Genomic DNA, 14,312 nt, shown 5'->3' on the forward strand with positions numbered 1-14,312 from the left:
GATATGTGACACGTAATGCCAAAATAAAACAGGCAAGCCCCCCCCCAAAAGTGTATTCTTTTTTGTCTTAAAATGTGGGGCTCAAAACAGGTTGGGCTCTGCCCCACCTGCCCTGAATGGCGTGTCTCCACTGTCCGTACCAACATTTCCTGTCTTAATTCATTAGTTATTTATCTCCTCTAGGTGGCAGTATTTACTCTTACAATTATGTATTGATTAAAGTTGATCTCATTCATGCTATATAAACATAACTTGTTTCGTTTTAATCAGAATAGTTATTGCACCACAACAAAAGACTTATCCAAAAGAACCGTACTAGGTAGCTTGTTGAATAAAACCCTTTCACTCTTCTCCCACTGAGCACCGGACGCCCATAGACATTGAAAAGTCGTCTAAATTTGGTTAGTCCACCCTGGCCTTGATTTTTTCGTAAAAATATTTGCTCAATAATATTTCTCAGATACCGGAACTTGTGAATTCAAATAGACATTATTACGATGTAACAAGCCGGGCTGGTCCATGGATCAACTGCCTTTCCAGCCTCGGCACTCGCTTTTTATACAGTTTTCATCCTTACGTCACACACTGTCACTCCTCTTTAAGTTAATGATTCATCCCCTTGGGCATTCAGCCACCATTATCTTTTTGCCTTGCACTCATTTCAGCTTGGTTTCTATTTCCTTGTTTGGCACAGACCTTAGGGTCTACAGACCATAGATTCTATTGGTGGCGTATCCATAGCAAAGATACAAAAAGAAACAGACACACACACTCCTAATGTAGGTGCATGTCTAATGGCCCTTTCAGTAATACAAACCTATGCTCCTAATGCACATCTAATGAACCTCATGGGACTAGGTAATGGCTCCCCTTATCCTAATGGCCTATTGATTATTGGTTTCCCTTAGCCTAATGACCCAGACACATATGACATCCCTTAACCTAATGACCTATTGATTATTGGTTTCCCTTAGCCTAATGACCCAGACACATATGCCATCCCTTAACCTAATGACCTATTGATTAATGGATTCAGGGTCCATGTCTAATGACCCAGACACATATGCCATTCCTTAACCTAATGACCTATTGATTAGTGGATTCAGGGTCCATGTCTAATGACTCAGACACATATGCCATTCCTTAACCTAATGACCTATTGATTATTGGATTCAGGGTCCATGTCTAATGACCCAGACACATATGCCATTCCTTAACCTAATGACCTATTGATTAATGGATTCAGGGTCCATGTCTAATGACCCAGACACATATGCCATTCCTTAACCTAATGACCTATTGATTAGTGGATTCAGGGTCCATGTCTAATGACTCAGACACATATGCCATTCCTTAACCTAATGACCTATTGATTAATGGATTCAGGGTCCATGTCTAATGACCCAGACACATATGCCATTCCTTAACCTAATGACCTATTGATTATTGGATTCAGGATCCATGTCTAATGACCCAGACACATATGCCATTCCTTAACCTAATGACCTATTGATTATTGGATTCAGGATCCATATATAATGACCCAGACACATGTGCCATTCCTTAACCTAATGACCTATTGATTAATGGATTCAGGGTCCATGTTTGATGGCCCAGACACATGGCTTGTAATGATTCTGCTTACTACTCTAAGATGTATAATGTGCACATATGTACTGGAAAATGTCCAATATATTCCTCCTCTGGGGCTTACTAAGTCTTAAAGTTTGTTCCAGTAGAAGTGAGAAGGGAAGCAACTTCTCTGTTGCTAAGGAGACAATCTGCCTCCCTTTCACCTTATTAACCTTTGCTTTACTTTCTCATTCATACTGGGGAGTCAGGACCAAACATCTCCTTTCACATTTAGCTAGAAAGAAGTAAAAGATCCCTCATCAAGTCAATTGTCCTTTAACATAGTGTAAAAGCATGCGCACGCATTTCTTTGTCTTGCCTGAGGTTCTCATTTATGTAGAATACAAGAAAAAGAAGAAAAACATGAAAGACAATAAACTGGAACCTTATAAATCCTTATAACATCATTCTCAATATGACACCTAAACACATGGCCCTCCCTCACAGACGCCTCTCTAACAACTGTTTGGTCATAAGTGAAAAACCTGTTTCATTATTTATTTGAGACTAAATTGATTTTATTTATGTATTATATTCAGTTAAATTAAGTGTTCATTGTTCATTCAGTATTGATGTAATTGTCATTAATATACAATGCTCAAAAAAATAAAGGGAACACTAAAATTACACATCCTAGATCTGAATGAATGAAATATTCTTATTAAATACTTTTTTCTTTACATAGTTGAATGTGCTGACAACAGAATCACACAAAAATGATCAATGGAAATCAAATGTATCAACCCATGGAGGTCTGGATCACACTCAAAATTAAAGTGGAAAACCACACTACAGGCTGATCCAACTTTGATGTAATGTCCTTAAAACAAGCCAAAATGAGGCTCAGTAGTGTGTGTGAACTCCACGTGCCTGTATGACCTCCCTACAACGCCTGGGCATGCTCCTGATGAGGTGGCGGATGGTCTCCTGAGGGATCTCCTCCCAGACCTGGACTAAAGCATCCGCCAACTCCTGGACAGTCTGTGGTGCAATGTGGCGTTGGTGGATGGGGCGAGACATGATGTCCCAGATGTGCTCAATTGGATTCAGGTCTGGGGAACGGGCGGGCCAGTCCATAGCATCAATGCCTTCCTCTTGCAGGAACTGCTGACACACTCCAGCCACATGAGGTCTAGCATTGTCTTGCATTAGGAGGAACCCAGGGCCAACCGCACCAGCATATGGTCTCACAAGGGGTCTGAGGATCTCATCTCGGTACCTAATGGCAGTCAGGCTACCTCTGGCGAGCACATGGAGGGCTGTGCGGCCCCCCAAAGAAATGCCACCCCACACCATGACTGACCCACCGCCAAACCGGTCATGCTGGAGGATGTTGCAGGCAGCAGAACGTTCTCCACGGCGTCTCCAGACTGTCACATGCTCAGTGTGAACCTGCTTTCATCTGTGAAGAGCACAGGGCGCCAGTGGCGAATTTGCCAATCTTGGTGTTCTCTGGCAAATGTCACACGTCCTACACGGTGTTGGGCTGTAAGCACCCCACCTGTGGACGTTGGGCCCTCATACCACGCTCATGGAGCCTGTTTCTGACCGTTTGAGCAGACACATGCATATTTGTGGACTGCTGGAGGTCATTTTGCAGGGCTCTGGCAGTGCTCCTCCTGCTCCTCCTTGCACAAAAGCGGAGGTAGCGGTCCTGCTGCTGGGTTGTTTCCCTCCTACAGCCTCCTCCACGTCTCCTGATGTACTGGCCTGTCTCCTGGTAGCACCTCCATGCTCAGGACACTACTGCTATGCTAAAAGTGCTGTTACTTCTAAACGGTTTACCTGATATGGATGAAAATACCCTCAAATTAATGCCAACAGTATGCAGTTTAACCTCATAGTCATGTTATCATTTCAAATCCAAAGTGCTGGAGTACAGAGCCCCCAAAAACCTCATGTGTCACAGTCCAAATACTTGTGGACCTCACTGTATAAAATAATCAGATTGAAACAAAACTTCCAAAAGGTGGCTAGACTGTAGAAAAGCAAGTGATATATTGTGAAACTAATGATGAGACTGTGTGAAGTCTATACCATAACAATGATTTCTGTCTCAAACATTCAGAATAACCTAGGTCACACGACATTACGTTGCACTGATGAGCAATTCTTGTTGACCTAACTGAATTGCTCTCTACATAAACCCATATCTCATAGAAAAAGTGTGATTTAGTCCTATTCTGTAACTTAGATTTTTGGTTGATATGGAGACGTGAATCCAACATATAAATTATTCATTTATAGAGAAACTGTAATTAAAGCCAGACAAGTCAGTGGCACAGATGGAACTATCCAAGTAGAAGATATTTGGTTGCATTGTTAACAAAACACATTTCCAAATCACTTTTGTGATTAGCCTGTTAACCTGATTAGCCTGTAAATAGCCTGTTAACCTGATTAGCCTGTAAATAGCCTGCCGACAAGTTAACAGATTGTTGGATTTACATCTCCAACTCAACCAAAAATAAAAGTTGTAGAACATTAAGCCAGTGGCTCAGAAGAAACTATCCAAGCAGTAGATGCATCTCCTTTAAAAATTTGTATTTGGCTGCGTTCTCAACCAAACACAATTCAGTAATACATTAAATGGCCTAAAGAGTAACACACCGATGGCAACCTTGGTTACGGTAACGAATGTTCTCTAATGTGATCATAGAAAGCATGCATGTTCAAGATAGCAAGCAAAGGTCATGTGTCTCTGGAGATGTTCAAAATTGTTATAATAAAGAATCTCAAACAGCATTGATCACTTGCACTATGCATAGGGTATGTACTTTTAATGTTCTCAACTGCAGTTAGTTGGGATTGGCCATTTGTTGTGTGATGTAATATTTCACTATAAAAACAGAGAAAAGTTAATCAAGCATTCAAAAAGAAAGTAAAACTGAGTGTTGCTCTGTAAAAACAAAAAAACTTTGAAATGAATCTGGATGGGATGCACACTAACAAACATACTTCAGGTGAGAAGAATGAATACTACTGGCAACAAGTAGGTGAAACCTGTGGGCTGTATCAAAATGTCTTAGGGCAGTTTCCATAAGGGGAAATATGACCTCAGTAACCCCACCTTTTAAAGATAGTTATAAAAAGACAACCAGCACATGATACAATCACAGAGCACCACTCCATACATCATTTTGACCAAGGGGAGGTGTTCTTATTTGAACTGATATGCCAGCACATGCCAATCACCCAGCCCTAAACTCTGAATTCTTGATGAAGTTGTTTGCTACAGGCTACAGTGCTTTTGCCATTGTTGCCTTTTTCATAATTGTCCAGTACATTTTCAAACTGGACTTCACCTGTCCTTGTCAGCCGTATTATAAGAAAATAGCTTGCTTAGTTTATATGGCGTGGCCTTGCCTTATACTGTGTTTTCTCCTGATGATGATGGACCCACAGTTCATGAAAATCTGTAGGGGGGAATGCAGTTTTGTTCATTGTTGCATGTTTTTCTTGAGGTCATTTTCAGCTGGACTTTTATGGGTAATAACAGCGCTCATTAATGGAGACTGGTTTGTGTGTCTCCGATCCATAAACCCCAAAGAGCAACTATCATGCAAAGATCAAAAAGACTAGACCAAATCAAATGTATTTATATAGCCCTTCGTACATCAGCTGATATCTCAAAGTGCTGTACAGAAACCCAGCCTAAAACCCCAAACAGCAAGCAATGCAGGTGTAGAAGCACGGTGGCTAGGAAAAACTCCCTAGAAAGGCCAAAACCTAGGAAGAAACCTAGAGAGGAAGCAGGCTATGTGGGGTGGCCAGTCCTCTTCTGGCTGTGCCGGGTGGAGATTATAACAGAACATGGCCAAGATGTTCAAATGTTCATAAATGACCAGCATGGTCCAATAATAATAAGGCAGAACAGTTGAAACTGGAGCAGCAGCACGGCCAGATGGACTGGGGACAGCAAGGAGTCGTCATGTTAGGTAGTCCTGAGGCATGGTCCTAGGGCTCAGGTCCTCCGAAAGAGAGAGAGAAAGAGAGAATTAGAGAGAGCACACTTAAATTCACATGGATGTTCAGATGAATCAACATTCGACTGATCTGGAGAACTATTATGACGGGACAGAACCTCCGGAAGACTCCTCTACTGAAAGCTCAGAAGAGGAATGTTTTCTCATTACAAGGATAAATTAAAGTCAATTACATTATTAGCATATCAAGTTTCCTTACAAAATGTTTTTGCCAGTGGAAGAGATTGGTTGTGAATAACCACTGATTTTGCAAAGTGGTTGAGCATTAACAATATCCGTCAGCAACCTCCATAGAAAAAGGCAACTCCTAAAATTTTAAGCATAAGAATCTACACAGCTTAACATCAGCAAATTGATTAATATTACCTGTAGCCTAATGCTACTGAACATTTTATCTTGAGCAATGTGTATATTTATAGTGTTGTTAACATTACTCCATAACCCCTCCCCTGTATGTACTTGCCTGAGTTTTATTCTAAACCATGTGACTGGTGGTTTAGGGACTTTCTCTCAGTGGGACAATCATTCCATCATCTCACGTTTGAAAAACTCTGAACTGGGTATGGTTTTAACCAGAATACTTTCACAAACAACATAACACTTTTGTAATACATCTGGCTGTACATCGTATAATTACTGATTGTAGTCTTTATTACTCATAACGATACTGGGTTATCAACGGTCAGATGGATCATTATCTGCTATTTGCCACTTTAAAATGATTATCTTAACCACTTATGAAGACCCCGGGTCATTTAGGATGCTTTCTGTTAAAACAGAAACTCTGTTTATGTAGATTTCATTATTAATCCAAAATCTAAACATATTTTCACCCACTGCAGTGATTGTTCTTACGGAATTCATGCAACTTTTCATTCTCAGAATAAGCGGTTTGATCAACTGTAATAAATAATATTTTATTAAAAAACATCCAACAGCCTTGAGGAAGACCTAATAATCAAACACAGCATAAGAGGTAAAAGTATTTAGGATTAGAAATAACATGACCCAGCAGAGATAAATCAGTCTTATAAATTACACTTAAAATGTATTCAATGAAAAGACCATGTGACCTGACCAGGAGAAACAAGGTCTTTGTCATAACACATGGAATAGTGTGAAACAGAGTGCTGGATATGGGAAATACAACAGTACACAGCTAGTAGGCCTGAGGCTCTGCAACCTGCCAGAAGACCATGTGGAGAAAAGTAGCAGCAAAGCATTCAAGCGCATAACAGCAAAGTAGTGCCAACCACATTAGCCACACTATGTGCCAATATGTACTGTTGTGTGCAGTAACCAACAAGAGCAAAGGGGGTTATCAACCAGATTCATACACAACACTAATTGTTTAAGTATGGCTGGCCCCGCTACTACCTGGTCCTCAGTCTGGCTGCCCCCACCACCCTTACTTCCTGGTCGTCAGACCCCAAAGATGACCCGGAGGTCAGCCAGGGAGAGCTTGGTAAAGGAGGCTCCAGTCCCTGACAGCACCTTCTGTGCGAGATCCTTCTTCTTCTCCTGCAGAATGGAGATCTTATCCTCCACTGTGCCCTCACACACAAACCTGCAGGGATAGGGACACACATGCTCTGTGTAAGCACTCACATCAGCAATCAGATTTATACAATGTCTTTATCCAACAGGGCACAACCTCAAAATATGTCAGTGAGATTCTCCTACAGTATCTCTGCACCCAAGCATGCGCTTACCTGTGGATGGTGACGTCTCGGTGCTGACCCACTCTGTAGATGCGGTCACAGGCCTGGTCCTCTAGAGCTGGGTTCCTGTCAGAACCACAGTATAAATCAATAAAGAACACTCAGATGGTAGTGGTGGATGGGTGTGTGTGTGTTGTGAGTCTCACCAGTGCATGTCCATGAGGAAGAGGTGATTCCCTCCAATAAGGTTAATGCCCACTCCTCCAGCACACAGAGACACAAGCATCACCTAGAAACACAAAACACCTTGTCTAAACTCTACCAACTACACTGTCTCCAAAGCTGAAAATAGGTAGAGCATATCAATATTTTATGGTCACGGTTGTCCATACGACACCTGTGGTCCTTTAGGGTTGGTGTTGAACTCTTCGACCAGGTCCATGCGGCGTTTGGGGTTGACAGTGCCGTCGATGACAGCAAAGCTCAGGCCCATTCTCCTCAGGTGAACGGCCACGATGTGAAGCATGCTGGTCCACTGGGACACTATCACACTGACAGACAGACAATGGATGATTATCATATATGATTACTGTACAATCAAAATGCAACATAACGACACATGCATTCAATCCCTTTCTGACTGCACCCCTTTAGATTTGAACAAAGCCTTCCAGACGTGTTTGCCCATGGTAGAAGTGGTCAGAAAATGATTTCAAGAGATAGAGGTGCTCAAAGTTGACCCATTTTGCATACCCACCCTACTATGAGGGAAACATGTTCTATTACCAATAATCCTTTATTTGTCATGGACTTTAGTTGTCTATCAAACTCCTCTATATCTGTCTGCCAGGACTACATCATCCAGATGACACCAAACATTTGTAGTTTGAATGGGCTACATTTAGGTGTGTGGAATTACCTTTTCTGAGCCTCACTCTGCTGCCTGATATCCTTCAGCTCTGTGAGAATGGCAGCGATCTGAAACAACAAGAACATTAAGAAAATCAAGCAGGTAGTAGCGTATAAAGATGCACCAGATAGCCGTATAAAAACAGAAACATTTTAGTATACATGGAGGCAGTTGACGTCACCTTGGTGCTCTCGTGGGTGTCCTCAAAGAGATCGGAGGCGAATCGGCTCCCATTGAGGGACACGGTGGCTTTGGGGTCGGGGCCCGAGGGCTCGGAGGAGAGGCACAGGGAATTGAGCTGCTCCTCAAGGGAGAGAGAGATCCCATCCCCCTGCAGCTCAGACGGATCCAGGGTCTTTGAAGAAGACACACAAAGAGAACGCCAGGTAAAGACAGACCAAACTTACCCATAGTCTGTGGAGCAAGACACACAGAGAAGAGCAGCAGGTAAAAAACCAAACAGATGCCTGTTCCATAGACCCCAGAGATAAAGAAAAAAGAGAGGAGAGCAGGTCAGGCCCTCTCCACAGGTCTGGCTCCTGATTGGCGCAGCGCTCTAAGGCACTGCATCTCAGTGCTAGAGGCCCCACTACAGACCCTGGTTAGATTCCAGGCTGTATCACAACCGGCCGTGATTGGTAGTCCCACAGGGCGGCGCACAATTGGTCCAGCGTCGTCCGGGTTAGGGTTTGGCTCGGGTAGGCCATCATTGTAAATAAGAATGTGTTCTTAACTGACTTGCGTAGTTAAATAAAAGGTTAAAAATAGTTTTGTTTTTTAAAGGTAGAAGTGTGTTTGTACCTTCTTCAACAGAGACAGATGGCAGCAGCTCTGTCTGAGTCGGAGCAATAGAGACAGGATGTGAACAGTGCTGGTGGGGCCCTGGGTCTGCTGGGAGGAGGACACAGAGTCCGTCTGGGACACTCCAAACTCACGAGCCACTGGGGGGGGGGGGGGGGGGAGAGAGACAGACACTAAGGTGTCACATTGGTATCCTGTCCAAATTCACATGCCTCTGGAGAAAAAGACACATGAATTCAAACAGATTATTATTATTAGTATTATTTTTTAACAGAAAGTTTACCTCCCTTACCCTTGTCGAAGGGATTGGAGTCGTCTCCCTTTTTACCATTGTCTCCCTCATGTCTCTTCAGATAGTTCTGCAGAGTGGACCTAGGAGAAAAAGTTTAAAGAATCAGTCATTAAGCCGTAGACCCAGAGAGGGAAGTTTCAGATACCAATCAGACATAGCTGTTACCTGGACTGTGCAAACACCACATCGTAAACAGACTGCTCCTCTTCAGACAGCTTCAGGCGATGCACCTCACAGGTCCGATCTGGCAGATTCACCTGGAAAATTAAGAAGGAAATCAAATCAGCTAATAATCCACATATGCTAATGTGTGTGTGTCTGTGTGTCATGTACCAGAGGTTTTCCGGTAGAGTCCATCTGGTCTTTGGTGCGTCGGAGCAGCAGAGTTCTGGTCAGAATATTAAGTCGCTCTCCTCCTCTCTTAGAGCCGTTGTCTACCTGGGTTTTCCAAAGCTTGAACTCATCAAATGGGGCGCAGCGCAGAAACCTGACAAACACAGGCAAAGACTTTAGCAGAGGATTCTGTGGTTTTGGGGGGTGTATTGTTACTGGACATGTGGTATGATATGTGTAATATAAGGGTAGAGTAAGATATTGATGGACTTACTTGAGCAGGGCGTATATATCCAGTAGGTTGTTCTGGATGGGGGTCCCGGTAACAGCCCACCTGGCCTTGGCCCTCAGCTTACACACAGCCAAGGAGGTCTGCACCTTGGGATTCTTGATGTTGTGGGCCTCGTCCAGCACAATGCGGGCCCAAGCCACCCGCAGCAGAGGAGGGAGGGCTGAAGGCTGGGGAAAGGGAGCGAGGGGACAAAGTCGTAGCATCATTAGCACCATCAATACATTACACACCGTTTCTCTCTCTGTGTTTATTCTTACCACATCCTCAGGGTCCTTGCTAGGTTTCTCTGCGTCGTCCTTCGGGACTGGGATCTCCTTGGAGACAAGGCTGTAGGTGGTCACCACCACATCATGCTCAGCCAGACTATCAGAGAGCAGGAGATAGAAAACAAATAAAACACGTGTCAAAAGTCTTTCAGGTGACACAAGTGTGTTAAACTCAGGGAAACAGATGACTCAGGTGTGTGTGTCTTACACTTTGCCGTTCTTCTGGCGGTTGGGCCCGTGGTACAGGTAGATACTAAGTCGGCTGCTCTTGACGTGTCTCTCGATCTCCTTCTTCCAGTGATGAACCAAAGAGGCAGGGCAGATGATCAAAGTGCCCTGAGACACTACCAGGCTAGAGTCTGCAACACAATACAGGGTATAACAAATATATCATACACAAGTTACTAAATACATTATATATACACATTGTTCACATACATGACCAAATATATCATAATACAAGTTAATAATTACATGAGAAGTTGCCATTTGATATTACCATTTTTGGAGATCCAGCCTTCCAATTTAGTGTCTTTCTCCTCCTCCTTTTGCTTCTTCTTCTGGGCCAGAATGAGAGCGATCATGGTGAGGGTTTTCCCCAGGCCCATGTCATCAGCTGAGGATTAGGGGAGAAATGTTGTTAATGCATTTTCTGAAGGTTTTTGAAATACTCTGGCCATTCAACTCCTTACAAAACCCCTGGGGCTGCTGCAATCAAAGCAACTACACAGACAGGCTGGTTGACCTTACCCAGGATCCCTCCACAGGGTTTCTGGGTCTCTCTCCACAGCAGCCAGGCCAGAGCTCGTCTCTGATGGGCCAGTAGAGGCACCTGACCAATGAGAATGACCACAACACCACAGTAGATTAGGGTACCATACCCATAGACAACAGTGTGTACAATATGAGGTTTAGAAGGGTTGAGGCATTGAGTAGTGTACAAGGAGGTCTTGCCTTGATGCCTTTCGGGTCCGTAACCTCAGCATCGGGGTCGGGGCAGGACTCCAGGGAGCTGTGGAGGTGGTCAATGGCCTCAGAGGTGGCATTCTTCACCGCTAGCAGACGGTTGTCTGTCATCCTGCCTCCATAGAACGCTTGGCTCTGGGGGTTCACTGGACAATCAGGGAAAGACAGAGGATTTACTGACGGTGATCACGGAGATACGATTATATCTGACTAAAGCAGGTTACAAGAATACCAAGTGTGTGTGTAGCCCTGTTCCATACCTCCATACATCTGAGTGTATCCCTGGCTGAGCTGCAGCCCCATTGAGCTGGTGGAGGCCTGGTACTGGAGGGGGGCAGGAGCAATGGGCAGTAGGACGGTGCCTCCCGGGCAGCTAAATGGGTTGTACTGGCTGGTAGTGGGCTTCGGTTTGGCATTACCTTCGTCACCCTGAGGCTCTAAAAACAGAACATTAAATTGAGTTTGTGCTTGAAGTACCTACAATGACAATACAGTAGGCAATGTTGTGGTTAGCCAAACAGTCCAGTATCCTGCTAGGGTCTTACCTGGCTCAGTGGAAGTGGTGAGGCAGAGAGACTCCAGAGCCTCCTCCAGGTCTTTGACCTGACTCTTCAACCTCTCCCCTTTATCGGGCAGAGCAGACATATTCACCACCGACAGAGTGGCCTGAGAAAGGGAAGGAGAGTTAAATATTAACTATTTATTTCAGTGTACATTCTGACACACACACACACACAGGGGTGTCCCTTACCTTCTTCTGTTTGAGCTGAGCAGTGAGCTGGCTGTGCAGGGCCCTGGGGTCCTCCCGCTGACCTTTGACCTGAGAGGCAGGCTGGAACCCTGGGAAGGATGTCAGGGCTCTCTGGACCAGGGGCACTGGTACTAGAGACGTCGTCTGTGTACCTGGCTGAACTGAAACAAACTGGACATCATCATCATCATCTTCATCACAACGCCACTCTCCAAATTGGTTCCCACAATGGGACTTGTCCTGGTTCTGCTGTGATGATGAAGCAGTTATTTTCTCTGCCTCCTTATCCTGTTCAGTTGTTGGAGTGGAAAGTCGCTGCGCTGGTTTATCAGATTGTGGGATTGGGGTTTTGGTCTTCTCTGTGCTCTTAGGTGCTTGGGCGTCTTTAGAGGTAGTGCCATTTGGGTCGGAGGGGTTGCTCTTCATCCTATCTGTGCTTGGCTTTTTCCCAGCATGCTTTCCAGACTCTTTTAGGCTATTGGTTGGTGGCTCTCGTGGGTAGTGTCCATGACGACCCTTTGAGGCTTTGTGTGGGTCCTCTGTATCCTGGGGTTTCGGGCTAGAGTTGTTGCTTTTCTCAGCCTCTCTCTGGCTGTCTTTGTTTGAGTTCTTGTTTTTGTCTTTCATCTCCTTGACAGTCTTTTCCTTTTCCTCAGGTGATGTTTCAGAACTTTCCTTATTCTCCTCGCCTGATACTCTCTTCTTTATCTTCATCCCTGCTGGAAGCTGTTTGTCTCTCCAAGACTCTGAGGGACTTGACATCCCCCTCTCCTCCTCCTCCTCCATACCTCGCCCGTGTTCGCTTTCTTTACCTACACTCTTGTGAAGCCTCTCCTTCTCTCCACCTTTCTCATTCTTTCCTTTGCTCTCATCCTCCAGTCTCCCCCCATCTTGGAGTCTCTTCCACTCTGACGTCTGGTCAGTCTTGCCTGGGGCCTTGAATGGATTTCTCTCTGGGGGCAGGCTGGAGGGCTGCAGCTGTCTGTCAGACAGTGGGCTGCGTTTCTCTGCCTCTGGCTGCAGGGGTGGAGCACTAGTCAGCCATTTTGAAACACATTCAACGAGTGCTTGCCATGACAGTAATAGGCTATGAATTAGGCAATGTATACTGTATTTATCATTACCAGTAGTTAGGAGGTGCTTACCGCTGTCCAGGGAACATTGCCACACCACCTCTGACCTGCATTCTTCCCCAAAACACACCGGTAGTACAACCTGAAAAGAGAGTGAGACAGAGTATGATAATGCACCTGAACACAAACCATTGATCATAGCTAGAGTTAGAGGAAGCATCCACACACATGCACACAGACAGACCTGTAGCCCTGCTGCTGCTGACTGCGGATGAGAGTCTGGAGTTCCACCATAGAATCCTCATGAAGCAGGCAGTGTGAGGCCGGGATCCTAATGAAAGCCATAAAACAGATCAGTCATATCAGTAAATTACTATTGCATAAGTCCTGTACTTTGTTTTGTTTTGGCTTTTGAGAATGCCACGGTCAGATACCAGTTAGGATAGAGCTAGTGCTCTTCATGAAACGAGAAACATGCATTAATGAACTGACATGAGAGACCAACCTACCCTGCCACTTTGGTGAAATCACAGGGAGACCCCAGTTGACGCTCCCCGCACAAGTAGAAGCTTTTACCCTTATTTGGCCCTTCTTTCACTCCCGTCTTCAGCATGCATGTGCTGCCTGGTTAGTGTAAATACAAGTCAAATAGATGAAAACATGAGTTCATATTCAGTAAAACACGTCCATGCATTACTAACGTTATCACCCCTATTGGTTGATATGATGTCTCAATTATGTTAATATTATTATTAGGCAGGTGGCTAGCATCATATTCTGCCTCGAGAGATAAAGAAAACACAATTGAGCTATGTTCCCAACCTGCTAACGTTAGATGGCTACAATAGCAAGCTAGCATACGTTTCAGAAAAGCACCTCGTTTCAGCAGGCACGAATAACAATATCATCATTATGATAATGCAACACTTTTGACTATGTCAATGCAAAAATAAACACATTTACCGTGGGTATTGCATAGTACAATCTCCATTATCAAGAAAAGTTTAAGATAATGATCAAATTCGTCCAAAAGTAAAAATGCGTTTGAACTTCTTGAAACGTTCAATTGACCAATGGGAATTGTGTTTGAAAGTCACTTCCGAGTCAATTATTTAACGTTAATTACTACATTACCCAAATTGCAATGCGACCCATTTTTTTTCTCTCTCGCGGGCTTTGTTTCAGTGTTGCGGAACACTTCGAAATCTCGAAACTCCCATTCGTTGTCTTCACAACAAAAATACCCTGAATACGTATACTTGTCGCATGTAAACAAGGTACCTTATATAAGTTCGCTTTGTATCCATCATTATATAATTGAAGCACAAATGTTGTCTTACTTGCCTGCC

General features: G+C 44.1%; 1 protein-coding gene across 3 annotated transcripts; it reads right to left on the reverse strand.

Moving 5' to 3' along the window:
• Positions 1-4,232: 4,232 nt before the first annotated feature.
• LOC139403118 (transcription termination factor, RNA polymerase II) lies at positions 4,233-14,052 on the reverse strand. 3 transcript variants are annotated; one of them, XM_071146838.1, is made up of 24 exons: positions 13,927-14,052; positions 13,473-13,587; positions 13,208-13,294; positions 13,036-13,105; positions 11,891-12,907; positions 11,685-11,805; positions 11,400-11,576; positions 11,128-11,285; positions 10,924-11,005; positions 10,673-10,789; positions 10,382-10,532; positions 10,165-10,270; positions 9,890-10,074; positions 9,616-9,769; positions 9,448-9,539; positions 9,283-9,362; positions 8,991-9,130; positions 8,371-8,544; positions 8,199-8,257; positions 7,677-7,830; positions 7,486-7,568; positions 7,331-7,405; positions 7,031-7,185; positions 4,233-5,603 (listed from the first exon to the last, which is right to left on the reverse strand). In XM_071146838.1, the coding sequence occupies exons 1-23, from the start codon at positions 13,952-13,954 to the stop codon at positions 7,041-7,043; spliced, it is 3,570 nt and encodes a 1,189-aa protein (XP_071002939.1). In that variant the 5' UTR covers positions 13,955-14,052; the 3' UTR covers positions 4,233-5,603; positions 7,031-7,040. The 3 variants fall into 3 exon arrangements, with proteins under 3 accessions (XP_071002939.1, XP_071002931.1, XP_071002944.1); XM_071146830.1 differs by having other exon boundaries at positions 9,274-9,362; positions 13,927-14,039; XM_071146843.1 differs by having other exon boundaries at positions 6,996-7,185; positions 13,927-14,029.
• Positions 14,053-14,312: the final 260 nt, after the last annotated feature.

The sequence above is a fragment of the Oncorhynchus clarkii genome, chromosome 3 (assembly GCF_045791955.1).
Source record: "Oncorhynchus clarkii lewisi isolate Uvic-CL-2024 chromosome 3, UVic_Ocla_1.0, whole genome shotgun sequence".
Classification (NCBI taxonomy): Eukaryota; Metazoa; Chordata; class Actinopteri; order Salmoniformes; family Salmonidae; genus Oncorhynchus; species Oncorhynchus clarkii.

Excerpts from the sequence above, each read along its gene's own strand:
- LOC139403118 (XM_071146830.1), bottom strand. The coding sequence starts at position 13,954 with ATGGAGATTGTACTATGCAATACCCACG. Across the intron at positions 13,588-13,926 it reads TGTACTATGCAATACCCACG|GCAGCACATGCATGCTGAAG; the intron begins GTAAATGTGTTT and ends TACACTAACCAG. Across the intron at positions 9,363-9,447 it reads GTGGTGTTTGCACAGTCCAG|GTCCACTCTGCAGAACTATC; the intron begins GTAACAGCTATG and ends TTTTTCTCCTAG.